At 38.0% G+C, this 24,305-nt stretch overlaps 1 protein-coding gene across 1 annotated transcript in view; it reads right to left on the bottom strand.

Moving 5' to 3' along the window:
- LOC129439786 (uncharacterized) overlaps window positions 1-24,305 on the bottom strand; it is a 31,890-nt gene that overhangs the window by 3,599 nt on the left and 3,986 nt on the right. The window contains exons 2-5 of the mRNA XM_055198596.2: window positions 9,283-10,214; window positions 5,477-5,528; window positions 5,216-5,351; window positions 2,974-3,125 (exon numbers count right to left, since the gene is read on the bottom strand). Of these exons, the coding sequence (XP_055054571.2) occupies window positions 2,974-3,125; window positions 5,216-5,351; window positions 5,477-5,528; window positions 9,283-10,214 (1,272 nt within the window). The remainder of the gene's footprint in view (window positions 1-2,973; window positions 3,126-5,215; window positions 5,352-5,476; window positions 5,529-9,282; window positions 10,215-24,305) is intronic.

Genomic DNA, 24,305 nt, shown 5'->3' with positions numbered 1-24,305 from the left:
CCTAGATTTTGGTTGGATATATTAAGTCAATCACCCTTCAATTTCACTCGGTTACTCTACTTGGATATGTTTGTCAGCCAGAAAAAAAGGTTGAGTTATACTTCCTTAAAATACGTACCAAAACACATTTTCCTCAAACATGGAGTGAGACACAGATAAGGAGTGAAACAAATGAAGAACAGGAGTGACACTTGTGCAGGTGACAGGTGAGATACATTAAATGAGTAAGATACATGCAGAAAAAACTGAGGCACACATAGACAAGGCGTGAGATACCTGCAAAGACGGCTTGAGACCATTGCAGACAAGGGTGAGATACAAGCAGATGAGAAGTGAAATAAAATGTATGCATCTTACTCATTTTCTGCATGTATCTCACCCCATCAACTGCATCTCACTCCTTGTAACATGAGTGACAACCATACAGACGAGAAGTGAAATGCGTGCAAACAAGGAGTAAGCACATGCAGACAAGAGTGAGATTTGGTAGAAATGTAGTGAAATTTTGTGTGTCACTCTTTATCTACATGTATCTCACCCACTATTTGCATCTTACACCTTGTCAGTGTGAAAAAATGCAGAAAAAGAGTAAGACCAATGCAAACAAGGAGTGAAACCCATGTAGATGATAAGTCAGAAACATACAAACAAGACCCATGGAGACAAGGGTTAGATTCAGGGTAGACAAGTAGTGAAATAATGTATATGTCTCACTCTTTATCTTACCCCTTATCTGCATCTCACCCCTTGTCTATGTGTAATCTACAGACAAAGAGTGAGACCCATGCAGATGAAGAGTGAGATACATACAAACAAGGAGTGAGACCCATGGGGACAAGGGTTAGATATTTGAAAGATAAGTAGTGAAATAATGTAAGCGTCTTACTTTTTATCTAAATGCATCTCACCCCTTATCAGCATTTCATGCATTGTCCGTGTGTAACATGCAGACAAGGAGTGACACTCATGCAGATGAGGAGCGAGATACATACAAACAAGGAGTGAGACCCACGGAGACAACGGTTTGATTCAGGCAGACAAGTAGTGAAATAATTTATGTGTCTCACTCTTTATCTGCATGCATCTTATCCCTTATCTGCATTTCATGCATTGTCCATGTGTAACATGCAGACAAGGAGTGAGACCCATGCAGATGAGGAGTGAGATACATACAAACAAGGAGTGAGACCCATGGAGACAAGGGTTAGATTCAAGCACACAAGTAGTGAAATAATGTATGCGTCTCACTCTTTATTTGCATGCATCTTACCCCTTATCTGCATGCATATTACCCCTTATCTGCATTTCATGCATTGTCTATGTGTAATCTACAGACAAAGAGTACAAACAAGGAGTGAGACCCATGGAGACAACGGTTAGATTCAGTCAGACAACTAGTGAAATAATTTATGTGTCTCACTCTTTATCTGCATGCATATCACCCCTTATCAGCATTTCATGCATTGTCTGTGTGTAACATGCAGAAAAAGAGTGAGACCCATGCAGATGAGGAGTGAGATACATACAAACAAGGAGGGAGACCCAAGGAGACAAGGGTTAGATTCAAGCAAACAAGTAGTGAAATAATTTATGCATCTCACTCTTTATCTGCATGCATCTTTCCCCTTATCTGCATGCATCTTACCCCTTATCTGCATCTCACCCCTTGTCTATGTGTAATCTACAGACAAAGAGTACAAACAAGGAGTGAGACCCATGGAGACAACGGTTAGATTCAGGCAGACAACTAGTGAAATAATTTATGCGTCTCACTCCCCATCTGCATGCATCCCACCCCCTATCTGCACGTCAAGCATTGTCCATGTGTAACATGCAGACAAGGAGAGAGACCAATGCAGACGAGGCGCGAGACACATACAAACAAGGAGTGAGACCCATGGAGACAACGGTTAGATTCAGGCAGACAAGTAGTGAAATAATTTATGCATCTCACTCTTTATCTGCATGCATCTTTCCCCTTATCTGCATGCATCTTACCCCTTATCTGCATCTCACCCCTTGTCTTTGTGTAATCTACAGACAAAGAGTACAAACAAGGAGTGAGACCCATGGAGACAAGGGTTAGATTCAGGCAGACAAGTAGTGAAATAATTTGTGTGTCTCACTCTTTATCTGCCTGCATCCCACCCCTTATCCGCATTTCATGCATTGTCCATGTGTAATCTACAGACAAAGAGTGAGACCCACGCAGATGAGGAGTGAGATACGTACAAACAAGGAGTGAGACCCATGAAGGGTTTGATTCAAGCAGACAAGAAGTGAAATAATGTATGCATCTCACTCTTTATCTACATGCATCTTACCCCTTATTTGCATCTCACCCCTTGTCTGTGTGTAATCTACAGACAAAGAGTGAGAACCATGCAGATGAGGAGCGAGATGCAAACAAACAAGAGATGATACGCATGCAGACAAGGGTTAGATTCAGGCAGACAATTACTGAAACAATGTATGCGTCTCACTCTTTATCTGCATGCATCTCACCCTATATCAGCATCTCACACCTTGTCTGTGTAACATTCAGACAAGGAGTGGGACTCATGCAAGTGAGAAGTGAGATACTTGTAAACAAGGAGTGAGAGCCATGCAGACAAAGGTGAGAATTAGACAAGTAGTAAAATAAAATATATAGATCTCACTGTGTAACATGCAGACAAAGAGTGAGACCCAAGCAGATGAGGAGTGAGATACACGCAAATCAGAGGTGAGACCCATGCGGGTCTAACAAGGGCTAGATTCAGGCAGGTAAGTAGTAAAATAATGTATGCGTCTCACTCTTTTTTTTGCATGTCTTAACCCTCTATCTCATGCATTGTCTGTGTGTAACATGCAGACAAGTAGTGAGATGCACGCAAAACAACCTTTGACTCAGACTTTTGGCCCTTGACCCATGCAGATGAGATATATAGTTAGAGGAGTGAGACACATATGGGTGAAGAGTGAGATACTTACCGTGTGTGCAGAGAAGGGCAATTTGGTTGAACCAGGTGTAGAAACGTTCACAAACACTTCATCTGTGCCCAGCTCTAGTTCAGTCAGGCCACTGGAGAACATCTCCAGAGCAGTCTTCTCTAATGCATCACATGCTGCATTTATTGATGATCCTTTACAGCAAACAACAACAACATAAATGCCTGACATGAAATGTTAAGAAAATGACTGTCAATCCAAACAAATCAGTTTTAACATTACTGGCATATTAGTAGCTGGGTTTCCAAACAAGACACACTTAGAAAATGGAGACAGGACTGTTATATTGGGGCACGTTATAAATTTACTAGCATTGCAGCTTCTAATTGCCAAACGAAATGCTGTGCAGAGAAGAAGAAATTCAGCATTTTTTATGCTGGCACTAGCAGCAAGGGCATTATGACGACAACATCAGCATTTATGGTAAAGACAACATCAGCGGAAACAGCTAGACGGTCAGTCCTGTGGGTTTAGGCTACGTTTACATGGAAACAATCTGAAAAGAAACCGCAAAACTGGCGTTGCGTTATCACTTTTTATTCCGCGTTTATACGAGCATTTTGAGGGGGAAATCTGTGTGCATGTGGTGATGCAAAAGTGTGTGATATTCGATGTAGTATGCACTCCAGGAGGCTAGGTGGCAATGTGAAGCACTGACACACAACAACACCAAGTCCGTGTGCCTGCGTACAACCTTCTTCCTGGTTCTCCCAGGTCTCGTCCAAAGCCGTATGCTTTGCCTCCGACAAATTGGCGCATCAACAGTTTCACTGAGGTAATTAATGCGCCTTCTCTGATCAGTAATACTTTCTGTGAATAATTCGTACAACTGCTGGAAAGACTTGTATATTTATCAGAGCTGCTATGGCAACTTGAAGGTCCGACGTATGGAAATAATCTGACATGTTTGTTGTTATTTTCCTGAACTGGCGCATGCCTGTGACGTAAACGCGTACGCGATGAGAGCCACCGTGAGGAGACTTTTGCGTTTTTACTCTTTAGACAAGAACGCGACGGTAGATCGTTTTTAAGATTTCCACTCTAAAGGGTGGTTTCACTTATTTGCGTTTTTAAGCCCCCAAAACGCCGTCGCCGTGTAAACGAAAGGCACATCCGATAAAATATTTTTACGTTTTCACCCTTGAGCGTTCTCGTGTAAACAGGTCCTTAATGTTCGCTACGTCAGAATTTATTCGGCAGATGCATTTTCATCTCCTTTATTATTTGCATTTACTCGTTTTCGCATAAGTCAAAAACCATTTCAAGCGAGCGTTTTTTTTTTAATTAAGGGATTTTTATTTGCAATTTGGTGTTTCCATCACTCGTTTTTGATGCGATACTTTATAATGCGCATAAAATCATAGTGATGGAAACATGGCTAGTGATGGTTTACCTTTCCAATAAACAATTTAATTGGAACCTTTTTTTAACCATTTCATAGCTGGTACAACTGGGCTATGCCGAAAAGTCAAGGGTTTTAGACTGCATCAATTTGATGCCGAACATAAAGGACAATTTTTGTTTGATTAACTCTTTCCCCGCAAACGTTTTTTTTTTTTTGTCAGCCAGTGCCAGCATTTTTTTATGATTTTCACAAAAGTTTAATGTCTTCCAGAAAATGTTCTTCTTTAAATATATAAACATACAAAATATCAAATGAAAGAACAGACCCTCTGCTTTTAAACAAAAAAACTGATTCATCCTATCTTTATTTGTTCTCTTTTTAATCACCTCTCAAATATGGGTAGGTTTCTTCAAAAGTACCACATTTTGAGCAAAAAGCTGAGATAATTGCATTTTTGTAAAGAACTTTTGTTACAGATCAGATTCAGAACGATGATCAAAACATACACAGAGTTTTTACTGTTTTTGGATCAGTGTATGCATTAGTGTTTAAAAAGTTGGGTAAGAGTGCCACCTAGTGGATAATAGCAAAAACATGGATTGCCGTAATATAAAACTTAGCAGGGAAGCATTTTCTTTTTTTATTGATGAGATAACTTTTCATAGCGGGCAAAGCGTTAATAGAAATAGGGGTCTTGCACAGTCTATTGTTCTTAACCTTTTATCCTTAGAGACAACGTACAGAAAGTACAGTACAGGTTCAGAGAGAGGACATATGAACTCATCAACAGCTTTCCTCAACACCCAGAACCCAATGACCCCAATGTTCCCTTCTACTGACAAAAGCAGAAAACAATAGAAAGAGAGGGAGTGAGAGAACCTGTATGGGACAGGCTGTGGTGGAGGGAATGGTTGTTGTTGTCGCCCGCTTTACCCGTCTCCTGCTCCAGGCGATTAGAAGAAACCATCTGCAGTTCACTAACATCTGCTGCTGAATTCAAAACTCCTCCTGGAACCTGCACCACAGGGCAGGTTTAATACACATGCTAAAAAACAAACTCTTCCTCCATAAAGATAAACCTAGAACTGAATGTAGAAAGAATCAAACAATACAACATCATCATATATTTTGTGCGTTTACCTCCGAGCTGATGGAAGAAGCAGTCGTGGCTCCTTTCGCACACAGTTTTGGTCTGTTAACAGAACACAAATAACATCACTGTGATTTCATTATTTGTATTTATTAAATAACCATTTACTCCTCTCAGCTTAACCACGTTAAAATATCTGTCTAGGTAGGACACACAGGGAGAACTCAAATACATAAAACTCATTTCCGGCGTGTTTGCCATACACCGGTGCAATTTTGTGAAGATATTTCAATCTGTTGTAAAATCAATTATAATTGCATGACCTTTGAAGCCCATGGATGAAATTCATATCCAGGCTTCAGTTATATTGCCTCTATATCCCACAGGGAACAGTTAGGACATTGAAATAGTTTTGTTGAGAACTGAAGCTGAGAATTTAACATATATCTGTAGGCAACTTTAAGAAAAATAAGGCAGACCAATCTATGAATGTATGTACTGTATATAAACCCTGTGCTGATCCATAAAAATGGAATATAGGTAGATTTAACATATACCTAAAAGTTCACAACAAGCACATCTTCGTCTGAAATGTACATAAATCAACAAACTTACAGTATTTACATGCAGGTTTCGTCACAATGCATATGTCGACTAGTCCTGAGACTCGCAAGAACCAATGATCAGCTTACGTACCGACAAATTCTCTTTAGGGAAGTCGGGCCACTTGGCGGCCATGTTTGCATTGCTTCCAGGCAGTTATTTTAGTCATGCAAGACTAAAGTCCTATCTACCTGAACAGATATCTCTAAAATCGCATGCAAAAATCAAAATTAAACAAAAACAACATCCGACCAACAATTAAACCATAAACTGGTCCATAGCTTATGTTTTTTTACGCTCAAACTGCACTAAGAAACAACTTTATTGAGGTTGTTTCAGGTTCCTGCACACGCGCACATGCTGGCAAGCGTATAGAGCTCTTCCCCCAAAGAATCGTCAGTCCATCGAGTGATGATTGGTTCTTTTAACTGAAAGGCTTCCATCACAAGAGCGGCCATATTGAGTGTTGCATTGTCCCCTATTTACAGTAATACAATGCGGTACAATGCATAAGTCTTAATAAGTCTACTAAATTATTACTAAATAAGTCTTAAAAGGTATTTAAGTTTTTTTTTTAAACATTTTTTAGGAACTTTTTTGTATACTGTTATTTATTATTATGAAGTATTGTATGTGTCAGTTTGTCGTCTGTTTACCTGTACTGCAATCAAATTGCCCTTAAAGGGATCTTAATAAAGCTTGACCTTGACCTCAACCTTTTTATATTCAATATCTTTGGTACCGTCAAGGACCCAGCGTGCTGCTATTATTGATCTAGTGTTTACATTCGCAACATATTGATTGCTTAAAATATGAATTGTTTTCTCTCACAAAAACTGTTCAATGGTCCCTTTTAGATTTACAATTTATACACTGTAGAAAGTTGCATCAACAACTTGTTTTTGCAAGTCAATTCAACCTACTATTTTAAGTTTTGGCTTAAAAAATGCAGCATATTTTATACCGTGTAGGTATGTGTTAGGTAAAATTATCATTTTAATGGAAAAACATGGTCGAAACAAACAAAGATGCAGTTTTTTCAGTCCTTCAATACTACAGAGAAAACAAGTTCAAAGTCATTTCTCAACAACAAAATACTAATGTTTTAAATGGATTTAAGGAAAAAATGTAAATAAAAACTTTTTAGCCACATCTTTAAAGGGATAGTTCACCTTAAAATTAAAATCATCCTCTACTCATCCTCATATTGTTCTAAACCTGTATGAATTTCTTTTTTCTGATGAACACAAAAGATGATATTTTGACAAATGAGGGTAAACACACAAAAGATAGTGACCATAGACTTCCAGTACTTTGGAAGTATTGAGATTAATGATGAAGAAAATATTTTGATAAATGATGGTAAGCACACAGTTGACGGTACCCATTAAATTCCATCATATTTTTTATTCCTACTATGGAAGTCAAAGGTTACTATATGCTTTATGTTTACCATCATTTCTCAAAATATCTTCTTTTGTGTACATCAGAAAAAAGAAATTCATACAGGTTTAGAACAACATGAGGATGATTAAATCAGAATTTTCATTTTAAGGTGAACTATCCCTTTAACGGGTCTTGTCATGCTCTCAGCATTTTAAATTTGCTGATAGGTGACTTTATGTAACTTTATGTAAGGTTTGCTTTTGTTAAAATCCAACAGACACCAGACTGAAGTGGTCATAATCTAGAAATTATGATTTGAAGTTTACACTGGAGTGGTCTCTTATTTTTTCCTGCGGCAGTATATTAACCCACCGGAGTCACATGGATTCAGTTTTGGATGATGGATGGGCTTCAAAATGGCCACTATTCAATGCCATTACAAAGCCAGAAAGAGTCAGGATATTATTTAATATAACTTAGATTGTGTTCGACTGAAAGAAGAAATTCACACACACCCAAGATGTTGTAAAATTGGAGTATCTGGAGTAAACTATTCCTTCAATATTAGGTCTTTGACCTAAGATATGAAGTAGAGAGCAAAATTTATGCAGGGCTTTTCCTAATTTCTGATACATTTTTGTTTTTTCAACCCATACTTTAACAGCAAAGTATATAGATGTTATTTTGGCATACTGAGTATGCATCACACAATAATTGGTTCTTTGATGTTGTCTAGAACATCTAGCCTATATTGTATTTGTCCGCCTACTAAATCATATTGAAAGGAATCAAATGACAAGACTCTGTTTACACCTGCATTTAGTGCTATTATTTGTAATTTGATCACATGATGCAGATAATTATACCGGATATAATTGAGGCCAATGAGAGCCATCATTAATTTAATTTCAGTTCAGGCAAACTGTCTGTAACCTCAAAACACACTTTAAGAGTAAAACTACCATTCTCAACACAGAGTGAATCAAGTTGGACTTTTAGTTTGTTTAAACACAAGCATGATATATCAATTGAAACAGGTCTCTGCTTTCCTCTTTCATATCATTTCTCTCCGCTTCTTAAATTTCCTTTTTTCTATTGTGTCGCTGCACATTGCTTTTGAGCATCCGGTTTACGGGCAGGTGCGGCACCATGGACATGTCCAGGAATGAATAGCGATTTAGCATCAAAGTTTTTCCGAAAGTGTAGAAGAAAGACTTGGTTTAGGTTGCCAACAATGGGAAACAATAACTCCAGCTGAGTCAACATCAACTGTGAGATGTTAGATGTCACGGACGTGGGACTGGGCATGTGACTAATTCTAAAGAAAATTAATGCCAGACTAAATGTGATACTGAGAGAAGTAACAGAGCGGAAAAGTGAGGAATAAACGAATAAAAAATGCAAGTGTCAGAACTACGGTCTTGAAATCTTTCGAAAATAAGTCCAGGTCATATTTCAAGCCAATTTTTAAAAAGCTGAGAATCATCGTCTGACTTTTAATAGTCGTTGTTGCACAAACATGCACAAAAAACACCATTATTAAATTATATTAAAGGAAATAAAGCTCAATGATGCACAATTCAAAAAGTAAACAAATGCTACCATGATTCACAATGTGATAGTATTAGCATTTCAGTAATGAGAAGGATGGTGCGCTCAAACGTCACAAAAATCCTCCCTCAATAACTATAATCCTACAAACGAACTTAATGTTCTTGTGAAAGATATTTTCTTTCAAGTGACATGACCTTTGTGAAAATCTAACTATCTGCCTATGATTCATAAACATGTTTGCATTGCATCATGGGATTTTTTATCTGGCTTTTCTTGCAAAACAAATCCCCACATGTAGAACTTCCAGTCATACCTGAAAATCGCACAGAGGATGCCGGCGAGACACACGGCAAACACAACCGCTCCACTCACTGCTCCCAGCAATGCACCTGTGCCGCCATCTGAACCCGATGCAGATTTCTGCTGCCCCATCATGGCTGACTGTGTCTGATTCTGATATTGAAACAGTAAAGCGAAACCACGGCCCAAGTGAGTGGTCGTAATCAACTCCATGACGACCTCCATCATGTCATCTTCCGATCCAAAAACCAACTGGCTGCTAGAGGGACGTCTGGAGCCGCAGAATCGAGATGAGAAGGTGATGAGGTCTGATATGTAGAGGACATCTTGGGGACAGGCATCTATCATCGGTGGCAAGGTGTTAGGGGTCAGTTCTTCGTCCATTTCGGTGGATGTTTCTGAGCTTGTAGTGACAAAGTTAATGTTATTTTCCATAGGGTCACTGGCTGCTCTCGATGCTTGGAGTGAAACAGAATCCCTGACCTTTTTATCCTCATCTTGAGCTCCAGATGATGGCTGAGAAGATTGTGGAGATGAGGGTACTGCATAGGGGGAATCAGACAGCATTTTGTCAGAGTTGGAAACTTTGGTCATCTCAATTTTGGTGGACTGCTCTTGGACAACCACTTGCTTGACCTCTTCTCCACGTGCAGACGGGGCTTTTTTGAATAAACTTCCCATGCTCTGGCTAACAGCTAGGCTTTTTGAGACCGCTGCATTTTCATCAGTTGGTACCTCATCTGTGGTGTCTGCTAATGTATTGGTACTGTCGGGACTCCCAAAAACATCGAAATCAAACATCTCCATAATCAGTTGATGGCCAGCGGGTATGAAGAACTGCCACACACAGTGAGTGCCAGATGAATAGTTATACGGGAAGCCGGGTGACAGAATAAGACCTTGGACATCCGAATCGTCCACCTTGGCTCCACAGTCAAAGTAAACCTTGGGATTAAATACAAAAAAGCATATTAGCTAGATTTTTTTGGTTTTATTGGTCACATACACAAACACACATACACAGTACAACGTGGTAAAATTCTGGAAGATAGGAAAAATAGAAACACTAGGGACCTCCAAACCGAGGCAGCCATCCAAGAATATACATTTCAAACCAAATGGAAGGGATTACATTTTATTCATACAGCAGACAGGACTAGGGGACCAGGCTCTGTATAGACAACTTTAAGTAAGGAAATTGTAGGCTGAAATGTATTTTAAAAAGCTGTCACTGGGCCAGAACCCTTTAAAAATGTCCTAATAAATACCATTGAGGTACATATATGTATATATTTGGTAACAATATGTACCTTTGAGGTAGCCTGGGTGCCAGCCAAACTTAGACCCTCCCACAAAATTTCAGGTCGGGAAGTTCGGTCTGGTGTCGCTCCGTTGTGGCGCAACTATGCTTGAACCAAATCTGGTCAAACCAATCAAATTGTCAGGGAGGGCTTTATACGATGATTGACAGATGATCAACAGTAACGTAAACAAACACGTCACCAAAGAGTGCTTGAGTTAAATCCGATTACAACAAAGACGGCTGCTGCTGGAGAATTGAAATGTGAAGATTCTGCCATCGAGTCTGTCCTAGAAGATATTGACAGCGCATTGATTTTAAAAGATAAATATAGATATGCGATAAGGCATTTGTTGATCGGAAAGATGTTTTTGCCGTCCCAACTATGGGATTCGGCAAATGTTTAATTTATCAGCTCGCTCCGATGGTCGCTAAGAAGATGGGACACATAGTAAAACAGAGTAGGTGTCGATGTACGTTCACTAACTCAGACTTAGTACAATCATAATGTTACCGTATTTTCCGGACTATAAGCCGCACCTTAGTATAAGCCGCATCATTCAAAAATGCGTCATTAAGACAAAATAACATATATAAGTCGCAGTGGACTATAAGTCGCAGTGGACTATAAGTCGCAGTGGAATATAAGTCGCAGTGGAATATAAGTCGCAGTGGACTATACGTCGTGTTTATTTAGAACATTATTTCACAAAATCCAAGCCGAAGAACAGACATTTAATCTGGAAAGGCGAGTTAATCAACTAAACAATAGCAGACAGAACAGCAGGCTGAATAGATATCTGTATGTTAAAGTAATATTATCAGTTATTTGAACGATAAACCATAGCGTACAGAACTTACCTGGAAGGCTGAATAGGCAAAATTAACCGAACAAGCCAACTAGCTTGAAGTTCGCATACGCGTCATTCCACATTACTAAATCTATTGAATTACATACATACAGTAGCAGCATATAGCAGACTCTCGTGGCTGTAGACGGTAATGTTGTCTCTTGCCTCATAAATGTCAAAATTAATTCATACTGACTTACAAGGCGCACCTGACTATAAAACGCAGCACCAGCCAAGATATGAAAAAACGTGGCTTATAGACCAAAAAATACGTTAGTCTCATTGTAGCGAAATAACTAGAAGTTCAGGTCAGGCTGCAAAAGGACAGAGGCCATTTCAACATACGTCACAAACTTGGTTGCTCTGATTGGTTGTAGGTCTATGCAATTGAGTGCAGAGACATTTTTTGTCCTGGTTTGGTTGAAACGCCCCATAATCACAGCCCAATGGAGCGGTATCAGACTCAAATTCTGACTAGAATCAGGCTACCTTTGAGATACTAATATGAACTCTTTAGGTGCAAAGGTGTACTTTTTGAAAGGGTTGACAATTAAGGACCATTTTCATTATGTTTTATGACAGCGTGGTGGGCTATTATCCAACAAGGTTTACCTCAAACTCTGCAGGATGGTGTAGCAATTTTAAGAGAGACATGAGAAAAATAAAACATTTACTGTACAGTATGCACTCCTTGAGTTTAATAAGATGTAAGAAAAATACACTTACATCCAGTAGAGAAACAACAGACTGCTCAAGGTAATACTTCCCAGAACCTGCGCTGAGGGGGTTTTAAAATCATTTTTAAAAAAAATTTAGCCTGCTGTGGGTCTAGCACTGAAAGTTCAAGAGAATGGCACATGTTCAACAAACCAAGAGGAAAATCTTGCATGCTTCTCAAGTTCATTCAATGCCACATTAACATCAGTAAACAATTTTGGCAGACGCTGTCGGTCTGACGGTAAGTAGAAAATGTAGATGCTGGAAAACTGTGCGAAGAATAACAACTCACCCTATTTCAGAGCAACAACAACGGACAGCTGGAAAAGAAACTCGGTGCTAAATGTTATGTAGGGAAAGTTAGCTTCGGTCTGCCTACCCGACCTAAACTATTCGTACTTTCCTCCTTCATCAGGTATCAAAGTTGGACATGCTGGCTGCTTTGCTAGCCTCAGGGAAAAGTTTCTTCAGACATGCTGTTTGTAATATCTCATGGTGTGCAGGATGATGTATAATCGGAAGCAGATGGGAATCGGAGGCAGACCACTCCAAATCGAGCCTCGGCAGGGCCGTGTTTGATTATTGGGCTTCCTACTGGCACCAGGTTTGGACTATAGGAGAGTATAATAAAACCTTGTCCATACAAGACAGGTATCAAGATGAGTCAAGTGAGGGCGATTGGCAGCAAAGATATAAAATTAAACAATTCTTCTTAATGCATGCTTATGGTCTTAGTGTCCATGATGCATCCATGCAAGTTATTTCTCATGAATAAAAAATGTGGTAACAAGCTCCTTTCAGCTGATATTGGCTAAATGCTGCAAATTGAAACCAGCGAACATTACCATAGTAAAGATCAAGAGATAACATATTAAACAAATAAGTGAATTGCACCACCAAAGATTTAAATCCCTGATTTCTTAAATCCCTGGATATCCTGTTCCTGGATATCCATTAAATCCTCTCATATTCAGTTTAACTTGGAAATGAGCTATTTTGCAGAGGTTATACGAGTTGTAATAGGCTTGGGATTTGTAACCCAACCCACCCCAAAATCACAACTTTTTTAAAGTCAAAGTAAAATCGGCACAAAGCCCTAAAATAAACTAAAACCTCAGATCAGTACTGCCCAAAAGACAAAACGACGTCAAACGTTAAAGTCATCTTTAGCTGGAACTGCCTTGTTTTTCGGCAAAGCTCCATGTTTTTCTGACTCAGTTTGCTTTTCAAACTCAGCTACAGCTAACAGAGATCAGCTTATCAAAGCCTGCCAAACTGTTACCTGAATTTCATGTGCTACTACGCTAATAATTACGTTCCTCACATTTAAGCCGGTCAAATGGCACTCACTGTATGGGTGTAAAGTAAGCCGATTTCAGGAAAGTTGAGCAATGCACGCAAATAAGAGAAAATGCCTGTAGCGAGAGGTGAAACAAGGTTTTTGTAAGGTACAGCTACCAACAATTTTACACAAATGTTGTTGGAAAAAAGATTAACCAACATATCGTTTACATGCAAAAAATAAATATCTACCAAAAGTAAGCTTATTATAGACACCAGTTTTCATGCATAAACTGGCTACGTAGGATGCACAGATTTGTCAGGTTTCTAGAGGCAGTGACCCTATTTGCCAACTTATCTTAAGTCACCGGCTATAGTCTGGCTTGTCATTCAAAAAGCCTGTAAATGTAAAAGTGTTTTAAAACGTACAGTTTCTCTGAGTCGAAAGGAGACTTTTATGCATTACTTCCATTTGTGATGTTTATCTTTTACATGTGCACATGAACAAACTTAAGGGTTTTACATGCGATGCAAAATTGGGGTAATGGGCAGAAATCTACCTGTGCCAAATTTTGCTTTACCCATTTATGACTTTCCCCGATAAAAGAAAACTGCTTAACATACTTACATGACCTCACACATTATCAGTTTAAAAAGCATAAACGTACTAAGACTGTGCATGAAAACGCACTCAATAAAAGAAAGTCCATGAGAATTCAAACATAAAGGCAAATTATATTAAACTAAAATCTACTGTAACCATTTCCTTTTAATTAATTTGAAGAAAAAAACCTATTAATTTCAACTTTCTTGACTAGTGAGGAGTTGCTGTGAATTAAAAAATAATGTTAAAATAACTTTTTAATAACAATTTTATTTTTATAACAACTCCTTACTAGTCAAGAAAGTTGAATGAACTTAAGAATTTAAGTGCAACAAGAAATTGTTTACAAAATAAGTAAATAATTTTGTATTATATTTTAATAAAGAGTATACTTTGTAATAGATAAAAAAATGAAAAAAGTAAAAGATTGACACAATGCTGTTCTGAATACACAGTTCTGAACAACTTCACATTATACAGAAACAATAGCAATATTATCATACCATGACCCAGCTATCAATAAAACTTCCTATTCCCCATCATCCTGAACAAGTACAAGTAAACCAATGCTTGTGTCATATAAAAATAAAATGATACAAATAAAATGGGCCCAAATGTACACTTCATTCTCTTATCATTTTCCTGTTTCAATGGCTGCACTGAACTACCCCTTTAAAATGATTTGCGCTTCTAAAGCCATTTGGTCCAATCATGTCCAACACAATCTCTTCTCATTTCAAAAGATAAAATGTTGGCAGTGATTTTTGAATTCGCCCTTTGAATAGATGAAATTGGGTCATTACCGCGGCTCCACCATAATGCTGCACTATCAGCTGGTACCATGCATGGTACATTTCACATGAATGGTGCCCAAAGTACCACAGAGTGGTATAGAATATGGGACATTCTTATAATGCCAAACATCCCAGCTTTGTTACATCAGAGTGCCGTGCTGGTACTAGGAGTACTGGCACTCTCATAAGGCACATTGGATGGGTTTGCTGTTTGGTTATAGAGAGCATTTTAACAAAATGAGGGTAATAAAAATCAGGTTTTTGCATAACAGAACCCACAACCTCCTTGTTCTGCCAATCACACACATATTTTTTACCATTTACATTTTTAATACAAATTACTGTGCAGTGTGCACAATTCCTTGCATTTAATGCCAAAAAAGGCGATCAAAATGTTATATTCTGCCTCTAAAGTCTCAACGCAAATGTTAACCAATAGGTTTAGAGGATGCAGTCGCTTTATGAATGGTCACGTTACGGAAGTATACAATGATTTGTGAATGCCAGTCCATGTAGACTTTAGGGTTAAGTATCAATGGCCAGTACATCAATAGTTCCTATATCAAATTTAGAAGGCACTTATGCTAAAAAAAAAAACTTTACTTGTGTGGTGCTTTAAAACAATGAGTGAGTCAGTCTGAAACTAAAACAATTGCATGGCTTCTACTATACTAATAGTACATTCACTCTCCTTTGCAAAAACAAGCAAGCAGATCATGTTTACTTTAACGTCTGGTGTATACTTAAAAATTACTTGACAACTGATGCCAATGAAACTAGTTGTAGGCTATTGATGTTGCTATACAATGGTATATAACAGATAACAATGGAAAACAAGCATAAAGAAGTGACAAGAAATTAGGGCACTAAAAACCCTGTGGGCACCGACACAAAAAGTAGAGATTAGAGAAACACTATAAAAGGTAATGCAGTAGCTTAAAAATAAAAAATAAATGATAGCTGTAAAGATTATCTTGTGCATTATTTTGTATTCATTAATTATGTAATATAAAATATGTACCTATACATTAATATATTTATATACAAGTGTAAATTACTTTTTACTGAAATTTAAACTGAAGTAAAAAGCACTTAAGTTGATATGAAGTGCAATGTTTCTTTAATGATAGATTTTTGCAAAAGTTTTTCTTTCTCTTTCTTTCTTTTTTCTTTCACTCCTTGCACGAGTGTGAGAAAAACATTGCCAGATAATCTTGCAGCTGTTGCAGGGAGCTGCAGATTTCACAATGAAGGCTGCAATGTGAAAAACAGCGCTGAAATTTTCACTTGTATCTGATATTTTATGCACATCTCTCTCATCTTTCAACCTCAGAGGTAAACACAACAATATAATAATCTACAATGCCAACATCATTCATTTGCACTAAAACACGTGTACGTATACATGTGTATATAGGAATATATGTATAGTCAGGGTTCCCACATACCTTTGTTAATATCAAATTCAACAACCTTTCAAGGACTTTCCAAGTCTAATACTGTCAAATTAAAGGACTAAATGTGGGGACACATTTGTTTCAAGTGAGAGCAAGGTTACATCGTGTTACCTTTTAAGATACATTATTACAATTCCCTGACACTATTGGGACACTTCCAGGGGTAAGTGCGTCTGAATGTGTATATCAAATTCAACCAATGTTAAGGCTTAACAATAAAGACAGGGTGACGTGGCAGCCAGGAAGTATCGCTATAGATGCAGCGTCTCGTTCCCTTCTCAGAGAACAACAGATACATACGTAAACCGAGACGTATGTAACCGAAATACGCAAAAACACAAATATGCAAAAAAAAATTGGTATGGATCAACATTCGCAAACAGAAGATATAAGCATTTAAAGCGAACAGTTTAGTATGTGTGCTTAAAAGTCTAGAATTTTTATGATATTATCCTACACTACACAAGGAATAATATGGATTTTTTTCCAGAAAACTTCTTGCATAAAATAGATTCAAGCACTTTCAATGACCTGTATCTATGTATGGGTGATTCTCACGAAAACTTGGTTTTAAAAATGTCAAGCATGAAAATGTAAATATTCCTTAAATGTACTTTTTTCCCACCAGACATTGAAAAACAAAGTCTGGAGTAAATGGGAACATTAATTTAAAAACTTTTACTTATCATTTAACACTTTTTGTAACATAATTTAAAAAATGAGTCCTAAAAAATCTCATTACCGCAACAATCAGAAAACATCAACACTGACATATTTTGAAAATGACATGACAAACCTGAAAGAACATAATTTGGAGATTCTGCACATGCATTTAAAATCAAAGTATTATGCTTCTATTAATTAAATTAACATTTAATAAGCATCTGTTGCGGTAATGATAATCAAAATGTCGTGTAAGCATTCTGACAAGACAATATTTCAAATTAACTGTAAAAAAAAATGATCTTACCTGGTAGCCATCTTGAAGTAATTGGTCCATGTGCTTGGTCACTCAAAATCAAACTTTATTAAAATTCTGTATGTGTGCTTAAACTGTTCTCAAAAAGTGTTGCGGAGGATGAGAACATCAGGCGTGGACACATCATGTTCCTAATTTTTCTTCATTATTATTATACATGAATATTCAGTAAATATTTTTTCTGTCATCTAAAGTAGTCTAGCAAAACATCCATTTATTTTTTTTCCTAATATTTTTGTGTTAATTTGATTAAATTACAACATAACGCATGTTCAAACACAGCCGGACACATTGCGGTAATGAGAATTTCAGCAGAAAATGAGATAAAATTTCCAATTATAAGTTCTTATGTTGAAATCACACATTGTGCAAGATAGAACACAGTATTGTGTTAATTCTGATGCTTTTTAATGTTACTATATTACACATTTTAAAGCTTAAATCATTAGTGCCGTGGTGTTTCAATGGTTTCGTGAGAATCACCCATATAGGCATATATGTATACAGTCAGAGTTCCCACACCTTAGTTAATTTCAAATTCAACGACCTTTCAAGGACTTTCCAGTCCAATACTGTCAAATTCAAGGACTAAATGTGGGGACACATTTCAAGTGAGAGCAAGGTTACATCGTGTTACCTTTTAAGATACATTATTACAATTTCCTTTCAAGGGAATTCACACTGCGTCACTGCGGTGACACTATTGGGACGCTTCCAGGGGTAAGTGCGTCTGAATGTGTATATCAAATTCAACCAATGGTAAGGCTTAACAATAAAGACAGGAGCCGTTTCTCAATATGCGTTCTTGTCTGTACTTGCGTTCTTCTGGACTTGTGAAACGTCATCAGTCGCGGCCCAAGTACTGTTCCAATTCAAAGTTCGCATCAAGGGCAAGTTCACATAAAATCCCCCGATGTGTTCTTGAGCCGCCCATTTTATCGAGGATGCATCAGAGGAGACTTGTGTGGACTTATGACAGCGAAGTTTCCCAGAAAGCATTTCGCGTCAGGAGTTCGTTCTTCCGAGTCTGAACATGCAAGTTCGAACTACGAAGGACACAAGTCCGAGTTTGGCGTACTTGGTTTTGAGAAACGGCTAGGGTGACGTGGGAGCCAGGAAGTATTGCTATCTGAAATATTGCCAAAGAGGGCGTTACAGGGACGTAAAGTATGGCAAGGGAGATGCAGCGTCTCGTTCCCTTCTCAGGGAACAACAGTTACATGCGTAAACCGAGACGTTTTTATGTGTCACACAAATACGCAAAAACACAAAAATGCAAAAAATTGGTATGAATCAACATTCGCAAACAGAAGATATAAGCATTTAAAGCGAACAGTTTAGCATGTGTGCTTAAAAAGTCGAGAATTTTATGATATTATCCTACACTACACAAGGAATAATATGGATTTTTTTCCAGAAAACTTCTTGCATAAAATAGATTCAAGCACTTTCAATGACCTGTATCTATGTATGTATATTTTCAAAAACTTACCAGGGAATTGAATTTTTTCACCAGATTCACAAACTTTCAAGGATTTCAAGGACCCGTGGGAACCCTGTTTTTCATATAATTTTTTTGTATATTGTGTATATTTTTTCCTGTAATTTTACGTCTAATGTGACTATGTTTAATGTATACTGTATATTTCATGTTACCTTTTAAACATTGCTATTTGTATCTGCACTGTTACAGAGCACGCTCCTAAGAATTTCACTCCACAGCACTTCATAACATAATGATTTGAACATTTCAAAACTCTTCTTGATTTAGTTTTTATGGAAATCTCTCTCTCTTTCTGACCTTCACAACATTTTGGCAGATAAGGCTCAGAGGCCTTTAACAACAGATTTATTGTAGAAAAAGCATGACGTGAAATGAAACCCAAGAAATTAAATAAGTTCACGTCACGGTATTGCACTCTGGAGGGTTTTCACAACAGATGGTTCAGGGATATTATAAGCTGACAATATGACTACTTGTGTGAGCAGAGAGTTAAAGCCCTATTGCCACACACACGCTCAAATGCACAAACACCCCTGTGATTCCTCTGCAAACATGCAATGGGCCCCTGTAAAGGGGCTATCAGGAGAGCACAGCTATTTATTGGTTTTGAATAGTGAGATTGCTTTAAAAAATGTCCATATTTGACCCAACATAGGTTAAAACAAGCCACTAAAAGTTAATTTAACCCAAAGGTTAGGTTTGTCCATATTTTACCCAACAACTGGTTGAGTTTTTTTATTCAGAGTGATTCTAGAATCAATCATTTTCATAATCATTTACAATTTTCATAAACAAATAACATTTCATAATCATCGTTCACACCCAGACCAAACGACTCATTGCTGTATTTGTCTCAACAAATCACGATTAAAACGGTTGTTTCTAGGTTTCCAAATTCACACGAATTTTGTTTTCTGGCCAACCAAGGCACATTAGTGGTTAGCTCTCATTAAAACTGTTATACTGTAAGTGGCTCTCTCCATTCTCATGGGGGCCGGGTGAAAGTGTCAGAATTGTGTGGGTGTGATGCAGCATTTGTTGGGTGAGGTTATTGAGAGAAATCATTCACAAGCCACAAGTGCTTTGCATAGACATGCGAACACAAATGCATGCATACAACCAGGAATTTAAAGACCCACGCAGCACTTACTGAAGAATGAGAGAAAATCATTCATTGTGTGCGTCAGCCCTAGAAATTTTTTTTTTTTAAACACTTGAAATCTAAGTATATTGCGTGACACAATATATGTGTGTTTCAGACGCAATTAAAAGTGATTGTAAACTTTGCCTTTAAATGCAGGAATTAAAACTTACTTCAACTACCATCTCATAGGGGAAGTTTCCCGAACAGTGTTTAGATTAATCCAGGACTAGGCCTAGTTAGTTATATTAGGACATTTAAATAGTTTCTACAAAGATACCTTACAAAAAACAGTACTGATGTACATATTGAGACAAAACAATGGCACTGGTATATTTTAAGATATGTCAGTGCAAGCCGATTTAAGTTAAGACAGCTCAAACATTCATTTTAGTCAGGGACTAGATTGAAGCCATTTCCGGGAAACTACCCCATAAGGTTTAGTTTTTACTTCCATCCTTTCACCTTGCCTAAAAGACTTAAGCAAAAAGTGACATTATTTACTTCGCTATCCCTTAATTATGGTTGTAAAATCAAAGAAACAACAAAAAACACTCTCAGTTTCAAAACTCTAGTTAATGCAAAAGGACAAAGACAGCTTTTAAAAGAAGCAGGTAAGAAAACTCTACAACAGGCTGAAAAGTTTCAACTCATGGTTGGGTAAAATATGGACAGACCCCAATTATGTTGGGTTAAGTTAGTCTAGAAATAAACCTCAACATTTCACGCAATCATTAACACTGCAATGAAACTTGTCAGGGACATCATGCTTCAAGAAGGAGAGTTGTGACTGAATCTGACAGCTTGTCACCTTCGAAATACTACCCATTCTCACCAAGATGCGTACAAATGACACGCAGTGTGATTATCGTGCAATAGATACGACAAATTCCGCTTTTGCGTGCATATGATACGCCAGTCCTTCCCATTCACTTATATGGGGAATCGTTTCGGGTCGTTTTATTTATTGTTTTCTCATTTGTTTTCTGTTTTTTAAACCATTTCCGCTTGGGTTTAGTGTTAGATTTCAGATTTGTTTAAGCAGGTTTAGGTTATTTAATATACAGATTTCTCTATGATTTTGTCTATATTTAAGCCATGGTCGCTTGGAGTTGGGGTTAGAGATGGGGTTTGGGTTAGGATGTCATTTTTATATAACAAAAAGTTGTTCTAACCCTAAACCCAAGCGACAATGGTAAAAAAACTGAAAACAAATGAGAAAACAATAAATAAAATGACACAAAACGATTCGCCATATAAGTGAATGGGAAGCACTGGCGCCTCATATGCACGCAAAAGCGGAATTTGGCGTATCTATTGCACGATAATCACACTGCGTGTCATTTGTACGCTTTTTGGTGAGAATGGGTTGCCGAAATAACAACCTTATTGTACCACAGTTGTGATGCACTCTAAAGATGGCTGGGTTATTTTTTACCCATAATGGGTGTTGGATCGATTAGTGCGCTCTGTGCACGGCGCTGTTTGAAGAAAGTGGATTGCGTTGTGGTCGTAATGAACGCAGATGAGAACGAGAACGCTGCTGAGAGCAGCAAGAGAGAGCCTAAGCCTACAGCAAAGGCATTGGCACTTAAAATTGAAGGATTGCAAAAGGAACGAAAGGCTATGGTGAATAAAATGAAGAGCATGATTTTAACTATGAAAGATCTCATGAAATGTGATGACAAAGCTCCACAGGTGTGTTCAATGTTGGCATCTTTGAAATGTTTAAAGGATGATGTATCTGTGTTGCACAAAAAGATACTTGTGTTTCTACCTCCTGATGAACTAAATAAAGAAATGGAGTGGTTTGAATCAATATGTAAGCACAATGATGGATTTGTGGAAGATGTTGAAAAATGGTTGGATGAAGAGGAAAATCCCAGGCAAAATGCTCAAACTAAAGAATCATGTTCTACTCAAAGCCATGCAAATGTTTGCTCATCATCACTCCCTGTTCTACATTTTACAAGGCCAATGGATAATCCTGTTATACCTCTGTTGAGTTCTATCACTACATCTTCGCTTGAACCAGTTTCATCATCTCACAATATGCATGTTCAAAGTGAATATCAGAATCTTAATGCTGGCTATGATGATGTACAAAATCAAATACAACCAACAGACAGTGTTTCTAATGTGAGCAGGAAAACATTGTCTAGTAACACAACTCATGGATCTCAAACCAGTCGTTCGTCTATTGCATCTGCTCGTCTCAAGACAGAGGCCGAGATGGCAGCCTTGTTGGCACGTCAGAAAATGTTACAACAAAAACATGCATTGCAGAAAGAAGAGGAAGATCTGAGAAGGAGAAAAGAACAAATGGAGCTTGACACTGAAATCTCTGTATCAATGGCCAAGATGAAAGTATATAGTGACTCAAAATCGAAATCAAGTGTATCTACTAAGCCTTCTGATACTAATGTTTTAAGGAAGAAACAGACTAGAGCTGAATCTCTTATTCCTCATGTGGAATCATTCTTACCTTCGAGTTCATGTGCGGTGTCACAACATCCACCTGCATCTTATGCACAGACTCAGATTCATGCTTCTCAAGAAGATTTAATGCATTTTCCAACTCAACCAGTTCAACAACTGCAATATACTGTACAATCTAATTCAAGGCCATCACAACCAGCCATACCCAGCACCAGTCATGATAATGGACATGGACCTAGAGTGCACGGAGCACATGGATCAAGTTCACACGATGGTTTGGAAGGAGGAAATATTTTTAAGCTGATTGATAAGCAAAATGAAATTGCTGCCCTATTAATTCAGCAGCGTAATTCATCTTCACTTCCTCCAAGGGAGGTCCCATGCTTTGATGGGGATCCATTACGTTACTATGATTTTATACAGACATTTGATGAGGTGGTGGAAAGGAAAGCAGTTGGTGAGGCAGATTGTTTACACTTCCTAGAGCAGTACACAAGAGGGCAACCTAAGGAACTTGTTAGGAGTTGTCGGCATATGATTCCTTCTCAAGGGTACATAAGGGCCAAAGCTTTGTTAAAGGAGCATTTTGGCAATGAGGTAAGGATAGCCTCAGCTTACATGGAGAAGGCACTCGTATGGAAAGTGATAAAGTCTGAGGATGCTAAAGCTCTGCAGGATTATGGTTTGTTTCTCAGAAGTTGTTGTAATGTTATGCAGAATATTCATTACATGAATGAGTTGAATCTTGCTACCAATATGCAAGTCATTCTTGCAAAGCTTCCTTATAAGATGAGAGAAAAGTGGAGGATAGTGGCATATGATTTACAGGAAAGACGTAATCACCCAGCTTGTTTTTCTGACATTGTGAATTTCATAGAAAGACAGGTGAAAATACTCACGGATCCAGTATTTGGAAACATTCAAGATGTTCTGCCTAGTGGAGGAAGAAATCTGAATGTAAAATCATCTCATTCCAAATCTAGAAGCAGTTTTGCCACCACAGTCACTGCAACTGATGTGAAGGAATGTAGTGGGAAGACTGTGAAAAGTTTCTGTCTTTTCTGTGAAGGGGAACACGAACTGGACTTCTGTAAAAGGCTCGCTGAGAAATCTCATGGAGAAAAGATTAATTTCCTAAAGAAGAAGGGGATTTGTTTTGGTTGCTTATGTACAGGACATGTCAGCCGTGATTGCAAGGAGAGAAGCATATGTAAGATATGTCATCTCAAGCACCCAAGTCTTCTTCATATTTCTTCATCAGAGAAAAAGAACATTCAGTATAGTAGGAAAGAAGAATCAAAGCCTACACTGGGTAGTGCTTTGGTCTCGCTTCAATCCAGTGCTCTTACTGGGGCTGGTAAAGACAATTGTGCATTGTCTATTGTTCCTGTATGTGTGAAATCTAAGAAAGGAAGTAAAGTGGTGATCACCTATGCATTTCTGGATTCTGGAAGTTCTGCAACTTTCTGCACAGAGAGTTTAATGTCAAAGCTCAATCTCTCTGCTAAGAAAATCAACATACTGATGAGAACCATGAATCAAGATAAATCCATCTTTTGTCATGTTCTTAAGGATTTGGAAGTGTCAGGATTGAATCAAGAGCATTACTGTACTTTGCCAGAAGTATACACTCAGAAGAACATGCCTGTAAGTAAAGCTAACATCGCCACACAAAATGATCTTGCTTGTTGGCCTCATTTAAGTGACATCTGTTTACCATCAATTGATGCTGGTGTAGAGCTGTTGATTGGTGCTAATGTACCAGAGGCATTGGAGCCATGGCAGATTATTCGTAGTCAGAATAATAGTCCATATGCTATTAAGACCATGTTTGGGTGGACAGTTAATGGACCAATGAATCGACTGGAGAAGCATGCTGTTGAGGAATATCCTCATATGACTGTTAATAGGATCACAGTTATGAAGCTGGATGAGTTGTGGGAGCGGCAGTTCAAGACAGACTTTCCTG

This window comes from Misgurnus anguillicaudatus, chromosome 22 (assembly GCF_027580225.2).
Source record: "Misgurnus anguillicaudatus chromosome 22, ASM2758022v2, whole genome shotgun sequence".
In the NCBI taxonomy this organism is placed as follows: Eukaryota; Metazoa; Chordata; class Actinopteri; order Cypriniformes; family Cobitidae; genus Misgurnus; species Misgurnus anguillicaudatus.
Note: the sequence above shows the minus strand (reverse complement) of the source record. Positions and strands in the feature narration are given on the sequence as shown.